The following is an 18,638-nucleotide window of genomic DNA, read 5'->3' as shown; positions in this document are numbered from 1 at the left end:
ACATAATCTGGCTAATAATTTTGTGGCATTATCAATTTGAGGCCAAAGAGTAACAGAACATTTTTAAATGTTTAGGTTACACGCAGAAAATAATCTTTTTGTGGGACCAGTACTTCCAGCTGCGCAGCGAAACTATCGAAACGGCGTGGTTAGGCTCTGTAGACTTGGCTGCATTGCCACAGAAAGTTGTCTCCAAGTACAGTTTACTACGCAAGACTATCGAGCACTCGATTCGCAAAACAGCTCTTCAACTGCGCCAGCGATGAACTCACCGCACAACAAAGTCGGAGTACTTGTCGAGCGACAGGGCCAGTTGGATTAGAGCCTTGAGGACAGCCGCAGCCGTCTTACTGCCATCCTCATTCTCGCTCTGAGGGGACTCCACCACAGACTTGATCAGCCGTGCCAGAAGTGGCTTCAGGATGGCCGACACGGAATGCCTGGACGACAACTCCTCAAGCGCAGCTACGAGTGACTTCTTGTGCTCATCAGGGCTTGAAATGCACTGTCTTGGGTAACACAGGTTAAAAAAAAGAAAGCTTTAGGATTAATGAGGCGATAAGGAATAGTGCAATAAGCGCCAAGTCATTCAGTACACTGAATGCTCTATTTAACTTGAAATTGAGACGTGTGATGCTGTTATACAGATTGGTATACAACAGTATCTCAATTTTTGTACTGTTTAAAATAATCTTATACTGTTTACCATAATCTTGAGCCACTCCAGACACTTTTCATTAAGCTAGTCGGGGAAAAAAGAAACAATAAAGCAATTATTTTGTATTACACTATAATACCCGTGCCACATGGGCACAGAAACTGAGATTCGGTAGTGAAGGCATTCAGTTCCGGATGACATTTTTTTCAGCAGAGCTGTTACACATCCAAACTGAATGACATTGACTTTATGATGTCGATCGCAGCATCTTCTGTAGTGAGCAACTGTTGAGTAGTAATAAAAAAAATAAACATGCGTTTACAAGCTTCATATACCTCCGAGAATAATTACATGTAAGAAATAGGCATATTACGCTGCCGTAAGCTTGAGTTCGTTGCGCTGTTTCACGACGTTGCAGCTGACCGTAGCAACATAAGCCGGCGCTAGTCAGATCCACAGTGTAAAAGAAAATGGCGCCTGTCGCATCCAAAATACAGCATTTGAAGCGCTTGTTTAAGTGATTAGTGTAAATAAAAGACGTGAAAACTATTTTCAGCTGAATAGGATGTCGTTTTATATAATTAGGTACATCGCACTTCGTCAGCTGTGCCGTCGAGAGTATGCATTTCTCAGTCGAAGCGAATGACTTCTGGCGATGGCATTAGGTGACGAATGACATTTGGGCGAATGCCATTTCGTTCGTCCGTGTGGCACCGCGCGAATGGTATTAAATCTGCAGGCATTAGGAGGCAAATGCCATTTTCTGTGCCCATGTGGCATGGGTATGACCTCATTATAACAGAGTCGCATCTGACACGATAATAACTTCGTTATATCCGAAAATTCGTTATAAACGTTCATCCATGGCCTTATAAACGTTCATTATGGCAAGACTATTTCTTGATTTACTTCGTTATAATCGATAATTCGTATATCCGTGTTCGTTACATCGAGGTTTGAGTGTATTACAAAACACATAATGAACAGGTACTCATGACAATAATCACATTGAGAACAGTGAGGTCAGCCAGGCCCAACATTGGCTAGTATTTTGACTGCAAATACTACAGTAAAAGCTCGTTAATTCGGATTTCACGGGACCGGGAAAAATGTCCGAATAAACTGAATTCTGCATTATAGAAAGTATCAAGAAAACAATCAATAAATGCATACCTGCCAAGTTTGGAGAAACGGACTCTGGGAGATCTACTCAATGGGGGGGGGGGGGGGGGCGTAGTATGAAATATGTCGACCGCGGGAAGAGAGGGGGGTGCGTTACTGCGATAGCAATTATATGGACACTGTCAGCGGGATTTTGCGGTCGCCGCTGATCTGTACAGAGTCCAAACCGATAACATCGCTTATGCATCGTCTGTTCACGTGCGAGTAAAAGCGCGCTAGCGCTAGGGACGAACGCGGTTGAAGCAGAGATAAAACTACCCGGCCGTCACCGTCACGCGAAGGGCACATGCGACAACATCGCTCCGCGTGCGAGGCCTGTCGTCGCTTGCTTACCAGTTATTTCGTCGGGCAAGGGACCATAAGGGGCGCCGTTGAGACGGGGACGGTCGCGAGCGCTGGCGAACGCGCTATCTCGACAGACATCGGTAACGGCTACCCTTTTAAGTGCTGGACTGCGGCGCAAAGTGCACAGCAACTTCATGCGCATGAAACTGAGTTGAACCTTTCTACCATCGTTAAAAAAAAGAAGAATCCTTTCTACTACGTGGCCAGACAAATTTGCACATGTGGCCAGACAAAGCACTGGACGCACGGGGCAAAACTGGATTTTCGGGAGATTTTCCTATGACCCATACAACCGGGAGAAAACATTCAAAATCTGGGAGTCTCCCGGGTAATCCGGAAGACTTGGCAGGTATGCAAATGTCTTTTACATCTATTCACTTTCATTTTCTTGACGAATATGTAAATGCTGCACTTATTTTGCATAAGTACAGCACAAAAGCAGCAATTTTCGTCATCCTGCAACTTCTTTCACGATGCAAATGCGGCACAAGACCCGCATGTCCTAATTAGCCTGAAACGTGCTCTGCACCCCTCCCTAATTACTACTGCCACCACCACCACCCCCATGCACATGTGACAATAATTTTCTTACCCGTAAACAAAAATTTGCCGCACCCACTGAAGCCTTGGTCACCTACAATGCAATTGTGGATGGCGACCATGCCTTTTCAAACACCCGTGGCCAAGGAGGTGTCACAGGCGGTGGTAAAAACGCAAATAGGCATGAAGCGTTCTGGCTTTCCAGCCGTTACTGTGCGGTTCGCAGTGATGATGATCTTGGTCCGGACTGTACCACCTCGTTTCGGTTGTCCGCGAACGTCGTTTGCGCTCTTTTGCACCACACATTTTACGGCACTTCGCGCTCGGCGCACTCACAGAATCGTCTTAATTAACTGAGCTGCAGCCAATTATGACTGAATTAACAAGAGCTTGATTCCTTTAAACAATGTATATGCTGGCCGAAACCAGAGAACACGTCCAAATTGCCCGATTTCCATATTAACAAGGGTCGAATTAACCAGCTTTTACTGTACTGCCATTAAACCATTTTGTGCAACTGACCACCCAAACCAGACCGGTGCTGCTGTACCTTCTGATTCACATGTATGTGTTCATCAAGCATAAATGTAAAGAACACTATAAAAAATAAAATAAATAAATAAATGGTTACTTTGTCATATTCACTTCAAAAGGTTGTGCCAGGCACACATTGTGGAAAATTGTGGAGGATGCTAGGCACACATTTAGAGAGTAAACTACTGTACTAGATAAGAGGGTGCTGTAGTGGTACAGTCAAATCCCGCTACAATGAAATTGACGGGACGTGCGAAAAAGTTCGTTGTCGTGGAATTTTGTTGCAGCGAAATTTCATCTATAGACCACAAAAGTTAGGAAGATCTGATGATCATGACTCATCCTTGGTCCCGGCAAGTGCATGCACTGTCCTTGCATTTAACTTTCGCTAACTCGGACGTACTTGGCCGCACACCGAGTGAATGTATTTTCTCGCGTATAACACGCACAAAATATACAGAAAATTTAGCGCTAAACTCAGGGTGCGGGTTATACACGAATTTCAGTGTGCAAGTTGGCTTCACGGTAATGCAAGGAAGGTGGCGTTGCGTCAATACGCGAGTTGTACACGTGGGTTATACACGAGCAAATAACCACACTATATGCTGGCTACCCTCGAAGCGTGCCGAGCGCGTATCGCCGCGAAGGAGCGTGCCAAAGTTCGCTAAAGGCTAACTGAAAAACGAAGTGCCGAATCTCCGCTCTACCACAGTCATAAGCGAGCGAAAGGAAAGCCGAAACGCATCGTGCCATTTTACGACTTTTATTGCCTTTAATCTTTCTTCCGGTGTGTTAGCTGCGTACTTGAGCGTATTCGCTATCGATGATCGCGACGATAGCGACCGCGGTTTTCTGCGCAGTGGTTGCGGTAAACGGTAGTTCCGTTTTCAATCTGTGCGCGCTGGCCGTGCGCGTGCCTTCTGAACTTCGTCGTTGCTGTCTGCGATCGCGTCTATTGCGGTTTTGACCACAGCGTTGCTTTGAGTCGGTGCACGTACGTTGGATGCGCGCGAACTTTCGTGGTCGCCCACGATAGCGTCGACACGACCACATTTGTGTTCGCAGCGGTTGCGGCAGAATGTAGTTACGCTTGGACTAGGTACGCGCTGGCCGCGCGTGTGCCTTCAAAATGCCGTGGATGTCATTCACGATCGCAGGGCTTGTGACGACAAGCAGTAGTTTTAGTTCCTGAAGAACGATTCTTCCGCGGCCCGCACGCGCATCAAACCCGCCGGCAGCATTATGGCAGATGGACGATCTGACGCGAGCATCTAAATGGCGAATAATTTACCGGGATGTGTGTGTGGTGGCAGAAAGCATGTCTCCGATGAAGACACAGGTCTTGCGATGCGACCACAAGGCTCTGGCGACGAGAAATGGTAGAGTTTCTAGTGCGAATTTCGCGACAATCCTAGGCAAGCCCCTTTTCCTTATGTGGTGGCAATCGCGAAAACTTCGTTCAAGCGGAAATACCCAGAAAAAGTATTCGTTGTGACGAGACATTTTTCGCATTGTTTTCTATGGGCAGCTGGCGGGGATTCCAAAATTCTTCGTTGTGGCGGAAATTTCGTTGTAGCGGTATTCGTTATAGCGAGATTTGACTGTAGTAGTACTATATATAAACATTGCAGGATGACTCTGCAGTGAAAGCAGCTTCTCAGTACTCCCATTTAGTCGTTTAAAAGGAAGAGCACAGTCACTTCCATCACTCACGCTTTGGGCATTTCCTGAATGTCTTGCAGGGTCATCAGCACCAATAGGCACAGGAGGCCACCTGACAGGCTTGCACCTGAGTTGCCGGGCGCCTTCATACTCTGAAAGTGAGAAAAAGAAAAGTTGCACAACCGTAAACATCACCGGACCTGTGCAACACAGAAATGCAAATCAAGCACAGATATTTGTCTGACATTGTTTTGTAGATCCCATGCAAAGGTAAAGCCCTGCGCAACATGTACAGTGAACTCCCGTTCACCACCACATTTGATCTACCAAATGCTGCACCACTGCAAGTGTGCTTTACCTAGCTCCCCTACAATCACTTGTGTCATTGAAGATAATTGTGTCAATGAAAAGGCACTGTTCTTGCAGATGCTGTCCAATGGGAATCGAATCCAAAGGGCAGTGCAAACAATTGAGAAAAAGTTGTCAAGGTGTGTGTCCCAAAATATGGATGGCTCGTGAAGCAGAGATATCATTTGTGCTCCAAAATGATGTATTTGCTTTAGCCAAGCTTCATCGCAACACAGCCTGTGATGCGGTGAACAACTATAGCGGATAGAATAACGACCGTGCAGTGGAGCCTACTAGCTGCAACTGATCGTTATTGGAAAGAGGACTATCGTGCTGCTTCAAGAAAGCAAAAGGCCTTCAGGTTCATTAAGCAAGTTCACGAAGGCCTTGGGCGTCAATATACACAGGCTCAACTTTCCTAGCTAGAGAGTTACAGTAACTAAAACCTCGATTATAACGAGTACTGATATAACGAATTATCGGTTATAACGAAGTAAATGAACAATAGCCTTGGTAATAGCTACAGTGATACGAATGTGTGTTTATAACGAATTTTCGGATATAGCGAAGTTATTTTTGTGTCAGATGTGGCTTTCTCTATAATGAGGTTTCAGTTTATTTGCCCTTGTTACAAACAATACGTCATTGATATTTTCTTGCTGGTTACACTTTCTCCCTATATCTCAAGGCAAAAGCGTATATGCCTCATGAAACAGAAAAGGTGACCGGCGAAAACACGAATGGTACCGAAAGTCAAATAAAGCAAGAAAGCCTGAAGCCTCCCACATGCCTCATGGCTCGATGTGCGCAAGCTGCATGTTAACTTTGTTCCCTTGTTTTTGCAGCGTGCGTGCACAAGCTGCCCATTAAACATTCACTTTAGCTTTGGCGCGTGTGCATGATAATGCTTAAAACTGGCACTCGCATGACCCTCACTTCGTTTTTGCGAAAGCAAGAAACCGACGCGACAAAGACAAGAAGACGATCCCGGCCCATGGCTTTCGCCTGCGAGTTATCTTCTGTGAATGCATAAGAGACCCTGCAACTTTTGTTAACAATATCTAGATTTTTCCAACAAAAAACAGCGCAAAGAATAGTGAAACAATTGAGCTTTCTCTCGCTTAGTCTTCACAGTGCCTGTAAAAAAGAAAACCACTGCGAAGCCACCAACTCACCTTGGCGACTCGGACGATCAACTCGTAAGATAATTCTCGGCTGAGAACCGTGCGCCGAGCCAGCTGGCCAACCCACGAGGTACGTGGCGGCACGGTGGTCGGGAATGGCCGAAGATGCCAGGCCCTTCAGGATGTACGGCAGCAGCATTGCCACCGTCTGGTCCGTGATCTCTTCATCGCCTCGCGAGTGTGCCCAGAACGGTGGAAAAAGCATACAAACCGATGGCAGGACGCAGTGCCACGGTGTTTCAGAGTGTACCTGTACATTGTCCCAGGTCATCGTATAGAGCGTATGTACAAGCACACCGTATTACATGATTGTGAGTCAACTTGAACACAGGTCGACCCAGCTCAAAATCGCACATTAGACAAAAAAAAAAAGGAAAAAAAGCAAGCACATTCCAGAACAGAAATTATTTATGCAGTCGATGGACTGACTACCATGTGCTCACTCGTCATCGTCAGCCAGCCCTCACCATTAACTTCAACGCCCAGACCATGCTGGCCTTGAAGTGACCCCCAAACAAATTGCTGCTGGGCCACTGTTCGTTGTCAAGAATGCCACTCCTGATTGAAACAGCTGCTCTTCCGTCAATGATCGACACTCCCATAAGAGCCGTGTGTGTCGTGTCATTTTTGAAGTGCTGATCGTTGATGGAAGAGCCACCTCCAATAAGCGGTGATTTCGTAAATGCTGAAAAAAAAAAATTTTTTTCTTAAAAACAAGTGCGTGATATAATTTATTTCACTGATAACAATATCAAAACAATGGTAACCATTCATGACGAAAACCCTTATCTATTACTGCTACGAAAGATACTGAAGATTCATAATATCAGCTGACATACAATGACAAAACGTGGTAATCTTCCCTCGATCATTCAAGTTTCTCTTTCACGTTCTCCTCACCTTTGTCATGGCAACAAGAAGTTCACAGACAAACTTGAGGGCACCGGGTCTCGCGCACACTGTGTCACCAGGGCAGTCTTGGTCAACGACAGGCCGGGTTTCTAAGGGCAAACACATGCATTCAATGCACTTCGCCTAAATAGCTCTCAAGAAGTAACAAGTGATTGATTGATTGATTGATTGATTGATTGATTGATTGATTGATTGATTGATGATGATTGATTGATGATTGATGATTCATTGATTGATTGATTGAATGATTGGTTGGTTGGTTGGTCTGAGAGCAGCAGTGGTTAATATATACATGGGTGGAATCGAAGAAGAACAGGAGTAGAATCTCCCCAGAGGGGAATTGTCAGATGGTAAGTAAGCATTATTTGCCATACCATTATTTAACAGCAACTGGTAATAGTAGCCGACATTAGCCAGTATTAATCATCATTTAGCCCACAAGTTATCATCAACCAACACTTGCAGACATTACAAGTTTTTACAAGTTTTAAACAGTGATGGTTGGTGTGTGAGTAAGTAGAGTAGGTAGGACCTGGTCTTGTGGCAACTGTAATCCCCACTTCGTTCTGCAATGACTCTTCTTTCATTACGCTGTCATGCTATACATTCACACACACATTCCCTGGACATACTCGCCAAGGAACGTACATTCGGGCATTAAATAACAGCCATGCGCTCATCGTGTAGACACAAGTTACAGAATTTTCAGGCGGGTAAAGCCAACCCACTGTTCTCACCCAGTGTTCCTCGCTACCTGCAGTACAGCTTTAGGAAGAAAGGCAAGGAAATGTTCGTACAACACAAGCCCCAACAGCAAAGGCTACTGTGGTGAGCTGTGGAGATGTAGAGCGTCATCAATTTGCCATGCAATTTATTTTCTTTGCGCGAGGAGCAGCGCACAGATACGCAACATGAACATTTATACAAAGGAGCCCAAGTAAACAGGAAGTGAACATGTGTCCCTAACTTCACTCGGTACCAGTCACCAGTATGCGCAGACGAAAACGCCTAACCTGGAGACAGTGAAGCCAGTGCCACTTGGAGGTCTTGCTCGACAGGTCAAGCAACTGCAAGGCGCGAGCAAAGACGCGCGTTTCGTGGAACGGTAGATGCATGCAGCGGAGGAGTGCGTCCACGTTGTACTCGTGCACATGGAACCTGCGAGCAGAAGAGGCATCCGTGAAGGGAGGAGGTAAAAACTTCTTTTAAGCAAAGCTTTTATCATTCACAGATTTCGGCATCGTATGCAAAAAATACATGCCTGCGAGCGCAAAGAAATGCGGCCATGAGGTGCGCCAGTTACACATCATGGCTGCATGCATCTTGTAGAAACAAGATGTGTAACTTGTAATCCTCTTGCAGAAAAATACTAGTTGTGCCGGTTACCGTCCCCTTGAAGTGACCGTTCCAATGTTGATAATCTATGCGAAAGGCATTACTAATGCCATGGCACGAATGTTCAACTAGTAATGTTTATCTGCTTGGTGACTTCAACTTCCCCCAAATCGATTTCATCCTTGTGCAGACAGGTGCCAATTTCATGAGTTAACTCTGGACTTCAATCTTTCTCAGGTAATCGATCAACCCACCCGTGACACCAACCTTTCAGATTTGGTACTAACTACTGCAACTGAAATCGTGGGTCCCGTATTAATTTTCAGTGCATCGGAAAGGAATGAAAAACTAAGAAAAAAAAAACGATATTGTTTACTGGAACGAAAACATAAGCGAAACGTTATCTATTATTTGGTCCGGAATGAAACTGAAATTTTTTTATTGGTTTTCGGTTCAAGGAGGAGTAGAAGTGGCAATCTGGAACAACCGAGGTAATGCAATGTGAGCATTAATCCATACCTCAGCGGAGCGCGCATTTTGGGCAGGGATTCCAAAGTAAAGATATGTTGAATTTTGTGAAAAAGCGAAAGAGTGGCAACCGGAGCTGTTTATATTAATGCAGTGGATGTGCAAGTCGCACAGGCCAGAGTGGGAGTTCCGTTCGCGGTGCTGAAGTTTGTTTTATCAGAACAGCGGTCCGCACATCGCAGACTACGCTCGATGAAGTGCAACTTCTGAGATCATGCTCATTCCTTGACACAAAGCATTGAGCCTGCTCAGAGAATTCATAGTTCACTAATAAAATGGTAAATACTATGTTTTAATGTTACTTAAGTTCAAATTTTCGGATACAATAAAAAACCGTTACGAACTGTTACGGAACATTTCTTTCCGTTCTGGAACAGGAACGGAGGGAACTTTCTGCGGACAAAACTAAAACAAAACAAAAACATTTCGTTCCGGCACCCTGTTAATTTCTCACGGTTTTAGTGACCATAAACTGCTTCAGTTGACACTCCAGGTACCCATGTTGCTTACAAAATTGCAGTATAAAAAGTTCCGAGCTGAAAACAAAGGCAATTACGTTGCCATCAACAACGTACTAGATCTTTCCTCAATGACTCTTTCCTGCATCGAAGGTGTGGTGGCTCATATGCATATTTGTATGTGCCGTTTTCAGAAGATTGACGCCCTCATGATCATGGGCTTGTCAGGGATCAGTTGTTTCTGATATGGCAAATTGATTTTTATCGAGGCGACTTGTAATTTCACACTGCCCCATTTCATTGCTGCCTGGACATGATGCATGACAGTCATTGTTCCCTACAGCAACTGAAGTGTTGTGCTGAGAAGCATGAAGACGAATTAACGAAGTAAATGAAAAATAGCCTTAGTAATAGATACAGTGGTCCGAGTATACGCTTATACAGTGAAACCTCGTTATACGTACCTGCCGGGAACGCGGCATAACTACGCACTAAACGGTAGTACGCATTAAACACCAAGTACAAATTTGCATCTCCTAGCGTACGCCATCGCCCAAATAAATAGAGTGCCACAGCAAATATTGCCAAAGTACCCACCGCCAAGCCTTTTCTTTCCTGGCACACTCGCACGACCGCCCGATAACGCGTAGTGGCGACGCCGAAGAGCATTTCGAAACTATTGCAGGGTCCCTGATACGTGGTCAACGCAGTGACCGACATAGCGACAGAAGGGACAGTGTGTTTTCCGCGGTATATGTGTGTGCGTCTAACTGCGATCTGCCACTAAACGAAAACTGACAGTTCCAGTGAAACGCGGTACGGCCGCGTGGAGCCGGGAGCCGGATGATCGTCTCCCGGCTAGTTGTGTGCAGCGCGTCGCCTACTCGGCTCACGCCGTCACTACCGGGCCGCTTGCTGTGCCGCACGCGCGCATTTATCGTGGGAATGTCGTTCGTACCCACTTCGCTCCAGATCGTGCACAGATGCGGCGAGTAGCTTGTTCGGTTAACGCAGCGATGACGAGCTTCATGCAAGCGATGCGCACTCCGCGATTCTCTAGCGGTCCTGGCAGCGGACGGAGGCGCGTTGTGTGGTCGCCTAATAAAAGCTTGCAGTATGGTTACAACCGCGCTACGCTTGCAGTATCGTACACGTGCGTTTAGTGTGATAGCGTCAATGCAGCGAGGTTTCTCGGCGCCCGCGACCCGCAACGCTAACTACGCAACAGCGATCTGCTTTCGTTTCTACAAGCGGTGCGCGCCTTATGACGGCTTAGTAGCGTTTGCTGTCGGACTGAAGTTCTTCGACGTGGTTGAAGTTCTTCGACCCTACCCGAGCATTTGTGCCATTAATTCAACTTCAGCCTTGAAGACGGCCGCGCACAACGAAGCGGCAGCGATCGGCGGCCCAGCGCCGCACGCGTGCCCGAGCAGATAGCTGAAGATACTTATTGTGATAGGGTTGTCGGCGATAAGTCATGTCGGCGCGTTCGTCGGTGGCCGCCACCTCGCCTTCGTTCTTTCCCGATGCTTACCCGCAAAGGCGTCGCCGCAATCGCGCGGAAGTCGGAATCGGGGATCGACTGATCTGCGCACTTCTCAAAAAGGCGGAAGACCTTTGGCAGCACATTCTGGGCGTCAGGAAGTTGAGCAGCACAGTAAAATTTTATGGCACAAAAAGTTATCGCGGTACGCAGGTACGCACTAACCGGTAGGCATAGGGCGAACCACTACGGCTTAAGCGGTCAGCGAATGCATTGGGCTCTATGGGACTCGGTCGGGGATTCGTCGCAGCTACGTTTTAACCGTTAGTACGTTAAAGCGGGTACGTATTAACGAGGTTTGATACTATTGAACATTTTGCAGTTCTGAGTGATGTTGACACCAAAATACTGTTCCTGTTTTTTTTAGCAAATCTTCCCGACTTTACACTATTCGTAAATTCAAAATCCGCAGTAAAGTAATTTGACCATCTGGGAAAGCTTTTTCAAAAAAATTCTACCCTCAAAGGGTTAAAAAAATTGGACACTTTGTAAATTACAAAGTGTGTCCGGCAAAAGAAAGCGTGTGGCCATTCGACTGACTATGCCATGGTATCAGGGGAATCCACATTCTTGGAGCGTTTCTCCGATCTGCTTGCCGTGGAATCATCACTGGGCCGCTTGGGAGCCATCTGACTAACTCAACTGGACGCGGCGCCGCCGCCGCATTGCACAACACGCGTTGGAAGGAGTAACGCGCAACTGTTGCTATGCGCCGCTGTGCTATCACGTGATTGCTGAGAGAGTATGAGGGGGAGAGGCCATAGCTGGCACTGTTCCAGGGCACGGAACAGTAAAGGCTTTCGCCATATGAAGTATGACACATTAAAGGCTTTAATGGCACACGAAACTGATCTACTCCGTGTATCTTGTTGTGGCTGCATATTAAAAAGCCTCATAATGTAAAAATTACTCTGTAACCAATGCTGTGGCAGCTCTGATGGCGAATATGTTGTTTTTGGACTTTGCACGGCATCACTTCATTCTAATCTAACGTGTACACACACCTTGTGAACAGCATAAAGTTTACTGACCAAACCGAATGTTTTATTTGCAATGTTGTTGCAAGTCATAAATACAAACACAGCACACCTGTATACAAGATATTAAGGGGCTCTCACAAAAGCATCTTAGCTGTATGAGCTGCCCTTTCAAAGAAAGGTAGAGAGAAACAAAATAAACCCTGGGATAGCATTTCAAGCAAGCTGTTACATTGAAGCAAACTGCAGACAACAAACCTGCGAAGAAATGTGAGGTGCATAGACATGAACAGGTCTGCCAGTAAAGGAAAACTGTTGACAATGCCTCTTAAATGAAATCGATGGCCTGACACCTGATGTGGCCATGTAGTAAGGTCTTGCCATGAGAAAAAGGTAGAATGCCAAGAAGAGGTGTCGTTGATAAGTATAAGACTTTTCAGCTTCTGTAGGGAAGCCTAGTTCACAAGCACCAAAGTAGAAACAGTGAGCCTAAGTATGTTACAGTGTTGGACACAGGCATCTTGAAGGTGAAAATTTGTCACCGATGTAGTGTAGCGTTTCTTCTTGAGTCTGAATGCCAAGGAATTTGAGGTTGTGCCGTGATTTGATGATTCTTTCCTAGGCAATGATGGAAACCTAGTCCCTAATCACAAAACTATGACAGTGTTTGCATTATTGACAAAGAAAGATGTTTGAGAAGAACAGTATGTGTCTCAGGTTCTTTGCTTTCCAGACCAGATAGTAACAATGGCAATTTTCCACCTGCCTCGGTCAAGTACTCAATAATTATTATGCCTAAGGGCAGACTTTCGAAAAAAAAAAAAAGTACTAAAACTAACTTATTTCTATCAGAAAGTGTTCATCAACAAGGCTTCCGTAGACAAGCACAGATGTGTAGCACTTATCAACAGCAATACGTGGTCGGAGCTGTCTCTCTCTCTTACGATGTACACAATGCCCCCCGTTCCATGTTTCGCGAACAGTGCACTGCTGCGTTCCAAAAATATGGTTATGAGGCCGTTCCACATATGCCTTGCTAAATAACTATGCTCTGAAAGGGCTCTCCACTGGCACATGAGAACAGCACTAAGTGTTCATAGGTGCCTAAATATGGAATAGGGGCCCGCAAGTCAGTCTGACAAATCAACATTTTCCATTATGGGAACGTTACTTCCTGTCAAGGAGTCGAAACATGTTATAGCACACTGAATACTGACATAAAGAGTGAACAACCTTACCCATGCCTATGTATTCAGGTGCTACATGTTAGCATTAAATTATGTTCAAAAATGAAACACTGAAATAAAATGAATACATAATACAATAAAGAAAATATGTACATTGCCTTGTGTACAAAGTGAGTGCCAGGTAATAAAGAAGTGACAGATTTGAGAGCCTCTTATAGCCATGGCCAGCAATAGGATACATTTGGACATCCATTTTGTATATCGGAATGCTTGGAACTAGCGTTTGACCAAATTTATTGCAAATGGATATGTTGGTGTCTAATACAAAAAACAACAAATAGAAGTTGGAAACTAACTTGCAGCACCTCACTGTGCTTTGCAGAAATCACAATGAACCAATAATTTAATAGAACTCTGATGTGAATGCATAAATGCGAAATGTCGCATTCTACAAATAGGCGTGAAAAGTTACTGGCAGTACAATCGAGAACGGGCAATTAGAGGCATTTCCATACTCAGCAGATTTAACTATACAGAACTTTGTGCATGGGGTAAAATAATAATACGAACTTGTACAAAGTAAAAGGGGGGGGAGCTCTGATCAACACACACCGGGACAAGGTACTCAGAGTTTACAAGGTAAGTTCAGCTCACGGTCGAAACTCTGACTCTGAGCCCCTGTCCGAATCCTGGTCTATTTCCTCTTCTTCCGCGTGGTCATCATCTTCACGCTGCCGCTTTCTTCCCCGGTATTGACGTCCTGGTGCTCTCGCCACAGGCTGCTCAGCTTCGCCATGGACGAGGCTGGTGCGGTAAAGGAGCAGCGGCTGCCAGTCATCAGCTCGCGAAGCGGGCAGTTTGGCTTGGACGTGTCTGTCCAAATATTGAAGTACGACCTTCTTGTCCAGCTTCATCAACTTGTTTGTGAACTCGCACAGAAGCTCCAGGAAAGGAAGGTTTGGCGGTGGGCCCAGGGGGTTGAGCGGGTTCTCGAACGGCGTGCATGCGAAAATGATGCCTTCACGATGAAGAGCTGCGACCGAGTCTCGGTTCTTGACCTGGTCAAGGCCGAAGGACAAGGCAAACCGCTTGGCCAGTTCCTTGATGGCTACAAAGTTTTCGTCTTGACGGGATATGTTTCCCAGTTGGTCTCGCTCCAGTGCGCTGAAGAGGGACGTGAGCGACTGTACCATCGTGCGTGCACAGTTGACCTTATTGATCTCACGAGCTTTCCCCAGAGTTGCTTTGATGATGTCACCGTAATCATTGTAGAATCGAACGTAGTGCTTGAAGACGTCTGCAGCTGGGCGCACACTGATGACGTTGTACACGACGAGCTTGCAGAAGGAAGCCAGGAAGTTGCGGCGCTTGTGTAGCTCTTCAATCTTGCGGTGTTCATCTTGCTCGTCTTCGGCAGCTGAGTCGTCTTCCACGAAAAACATTGTGCTGGATGAAGTCGCCAAGGTTTGCCTGCAGGGCACGGTCTGGTTCGTAGACTAGAGCACTGAAAGGCTCACTGTCACCCAGCTGCCGGCAGAAGATCATGAGCAGGTCACAGATACTCACAAAAGCCTCTTCTTGCAGTGCACCGGTGCAATGCCGAAGCATATACACCATGGTGTCCATAAACTCGCGGAGACGGTTTCTCAAGGCGTGCACGTGTGCCATCTGAATGTTGCCTTCATCCAGCACTGCCAGGTCCCACATGATACCCGATGAACAGCATGAAATTGCATGCTTGACACCTTCCAGAGACAAGCTTCTCTCTCCCGCGCCTTTCACCCAATAGTCAAAGATTCCTTCCCAGATGGTCCAGGGACCCAAGTTGTGGCAACCATAGAAGATTGACACTTTCTTGAGTGCCGACTGCACCGCATAGATGTCGTCGTCATCGGCATCTTCCCCCGCTTCTGCATAAGCAGAGAGGGCCTGCTTGTATCGGCCCACAAGAGAATCGATCAGTGTTCCCCTTGACACGGCACAACGTGAATGAACAGCTAGTTCTTCACTGCACAGAGCCTCGTAGGTCCTGGCACATGTTTCAAGCACTTCCGTGTTGTCGTGACGCTCGACAATCTCTTGTATAAGTTTCAGCAGTGAGTCAAGGGACTTCTCTTGCCGGCTAGATGTGTAGATCTCCAGATCAAAATACTGAGGCAGTACCATCAGATTAGCAATTTTTTCCTGGTCTGCGATGTACTTGCTGAGGAGGCTTGGCAATGCCTGTATGAAATGCTCCGTCAGCTTGACACGGTCATCGGCCACCTGCTTCATCTCCTTGTTTGACATCTGCTTGCGATTGGGTCCTCTTCCCACTGGAGGCTCACCCGTGGCAGCTTGTTTGGTGCAGCAGACCATAATCTCAATGAGGGAGGTTTCTTGTCGATCATCCAGTTGCTCTTCGTCTGGCCCCGGCTCTTCAAGTAGAAGGTCGGTCATGCATTCCCAGTCTTTCATCATCGGGTTGCTGTCAATCAGACTGTCCACAAGGTAGGCGCCATGCTCATGCAGTTCACTCTCGATGAAAAACTGCACCAAGTCGCGGATCAGTGGTGTGTTCACCGAACGTTTCTTGCCCCGTCGTGTCCGCAGACCTTGCACCGCCGCTTCATCAGGCTGGAAGAGCCTCTCATTGAGGAACTCTCCAGCAGCTTGAGCAACAGCTCTGTGTGAGCTGTAGACAAGTTCGTAGACATGCTCACAGTCTTTATCAGTCAGGATCTCCCTGTGGAACTTGTGGATGCTAATGACAAGCTTGACAGCGTGGACAGCAACTTCGTACTCCTTGTCCAGAGTCATGGCAACTATGCGGTCCTTGAACTTGTTGGTAAAGAGCTCCATTTTACTTGTTAGCTCTTCGGATGAATACAGGGGAAGCAGTGCTTGCAGGCACCGCAGTCGCACATCTCCAACTTTATCGTGCAGGGTCCAGCCCAGGTACTTGAGGTAACTGTCGTCAAGAAAGTGCTGGTGGAACCGCTTCATCCACTGGCCAATCTCCAGCATGCAAATGGAGCGAACTTCGGGAAGTGTGTCACGGTAGCGGTGGACAAACACACTTTTGAACATGTAGGTCAGCATGTTCTTGATTTCTTCCATGTTTTCCTCCAGGTCCTGCCGCTTGGTCATGAGAAGTTCAAGACGTTCGGTTGCACGCTTGTCCTTGTTCTTCTGCCGCTCGGCCTCGTATTGACGTTGGGTGTTGTCTAAGCTGATGCTCAAGTTGAGTGCAACATCAACAAGCGCTGTCATCAACTTCATTGCAGCCAGTGTGGACGTGTGCCGGAAAGCACGAACCTGCATGGAAGCACATTTTTGCTGAATGAGGTTACACTCAAACTAAAAAATATCAATACAAAAGGAGAATGAAATACTTTCTTGTGTAATACCAACAAGAGGCAGTTACTTCTCTTGAACATGAGGTTAAAGGAGTACTGACACAAAATTTTGAAGGCGAGATAACTTGTGGGTTAGATTTGTGTAGACACACACGCATCATCTACGAAATATCAACGCATAATATAGGCTAGAACATACTTAAAATCAAGTTTAAAGTGCGTGCCACACCACTGCACACCAAACGCGCCTTTGGTTTTCGTGTAAACAACCAACCGCCACCTGTGTCACGAGTTTGTGTTGGCTGCCACGATCCTTGCGAGCGCTCTCTCCTAGCAGACCTTTTTCAACAGATAGAGGGGGCACACTTGTACAAAGGCTGATGTCCTTGCCTCGGCAGTACATTTCTGGGGGAGTCACACATATTTACTACGTTTTAGAGGGGATGATAGCAGCACCCAGGAAGCCTTCATTGAAAAGAATTGTCAACGCGGTTTTGTGTGCTCACGTTGTCAGCTATGCTTACATGAAAACATCTCGGGGTGCTGCCTCACTCGGTGCTCTTTGAAAGTGAAACTGTGACTGAGTGCTATAAAACCGTCACCAAAGAATTAACCGTTGCGCACTCGAGCAAACGAGCTTTCCAGCCATGATAAGTGTGTCGTTAGCTACTTATTGCAACGGAAAAAACAAGATGAAAAAATTTGTGTCAGTGCTCCTTTAAGGTAGCACTGTGTCAGTGACAGCAGTCAGAAACACAACAGAACTCAATGGAACACAGTTGAAAGGCATGTTCTCGTTTCATACGATTTCCCTGTTAATACATTCGCAATAAATTACAACTGTTAATTCATATCACAAGTTTACGTAGCGTTCGTTTACATTTCAAAACCAATTTAGCATTATACTGTTTTCTATTTAGCTTCTGCACGTTTCCTTTATTCATAGAGTTTGAGTGTGTCGAACCCACCTGTGAATCAGACAATCCGGTGAGTATGGAGATCACGTTGTCCATCAAGAACTGATCGTAGATGATGCTGTACTGGCACTGGCGCACCAGAATTTGCACGAACTCGCAGAATGTCTGTCGGAACTTCTTCCACTGGGGGCCCGTCATAATGAGCGGGTAGTCACCGCTCTCCTCGTCAAACTCTTCGGTCATTTTTCTAATGATCTGATTATGCTCCATGGTGACCTGCATCTGAGGTGTGATGCGGCCCTTGCACCCGGAGCAGTGGAAGAAGAAAGTCATCAGGTCCAGAAGGGCGGCATCTCTGTCTTGCTTGTAGGACTCTATCCAGTCGTCGACCACGGCAGTTAGCGAGTGGCGACCAAGCCGGACTACATCGTAAAGGGTGCCCGGGTCTTCGCTTGTGATGCTTTCTGACGCGTTGCGCCTTGCTCCACGGCCCCTGCCACCACCGCGACCGCGTCCTCTCCCGCGGCCGCCTTCACCTACACGACGTCGCTTGCCGCGGGACCTGGTGCCGAACTCGACTTCTGAAGAGTTATCGTTCGACTCGTTGAGCCCGTCGTCTAACTCTGAGAAGAAGTCGTCCGGGTCTAGACCCGAGTGGTCGGTGCCATCGTCCTCACTTTGTCGTGTACGCTTCCGCCCGGCGATGGCGTTGCGGAGGATCATTGCCGCCGATTTTGAGCTGGCTCAATCTTTGAGGGACGGGTTGTTACTCTCCCAACCAACACCGTTACACACGATCTTCGAAGAGACACATATCAGCTAAAGTACGGTCGCTAATGTGTTTTCGGCGCGAACATCCGCCATTCAGGCGTCTTTACCCGTGTTGTCGATGCCAATTTAACATCGCAGTCAGTAGGGTAAAACCAGGTAAAACTCTAACTTCCAGCGTTAATCATTTGGTAACACTCATAAAAAGCTAACATAATGTTT

At 46.6% G+C, this 18,638-nt stretch overlaps 1 protein-coding gene and 1 long non-coding RNA gene across 2 annotated transcripts; both read right to left on the bottom strand.

Annotated features, from left to right (window-relative positions):
* Window positions 1–485: 485 nt before the first annotated feature.
* Window positions 486–6,516, bottom strand: LOC119377152 (uncharacterized). The gene is made up of 3 exons (XR_005180761.2): window positions 6,445–6,516; window positions 4,973–5,073; window positions 486–505 (listed from the first exon to the last, which is right to left on the bottom strand). It is a non-coding gene; the product is annotated as an uncharacterized LOC119377152 (long non-coding RNA).
* Window positions 6,517–12,225: 5,709 nt separating this feature from the next.
* Window positions 12,226–18,510, bottom strand: LOC119377154 (cohesin subunit SA-1-like). The gene is given in 3 exon segments (XM_037646737.2): window positions 12,226–14,826; window positions 14,828–16,690; window positions 17,700–18,510. Coding segments are annotated over 3 exon segments (3,318 nt in total). The 5' UTR covers window positions 18,372–18,510; the 3' UTR covers window positions 12,226–14,043.
* Window positions 18,511–18,638: the final 128 nt, after the last annotated feature.

The sequence above is a fragment of the Rhipicephalus sanguineus genome, unplaced genomic scaffold, assembly GCF_013339695.2.
Source record: "Rhipicephalus sanguineus isolate Rsan-2018 unplaced genomic scaffold, BIME_Rsan_1.4 Seq3701, whole genome shotgun sequence".
NCBI lineage: Eukaryota > Metazoa > Arthropoda > Arachnida > Ixodida > Ixodidae > Rhipicephalus > Rhipicephalus sanguineus.
This window is presented reverse-complemented; position numbering and strand designations above follow the sequence as displayed.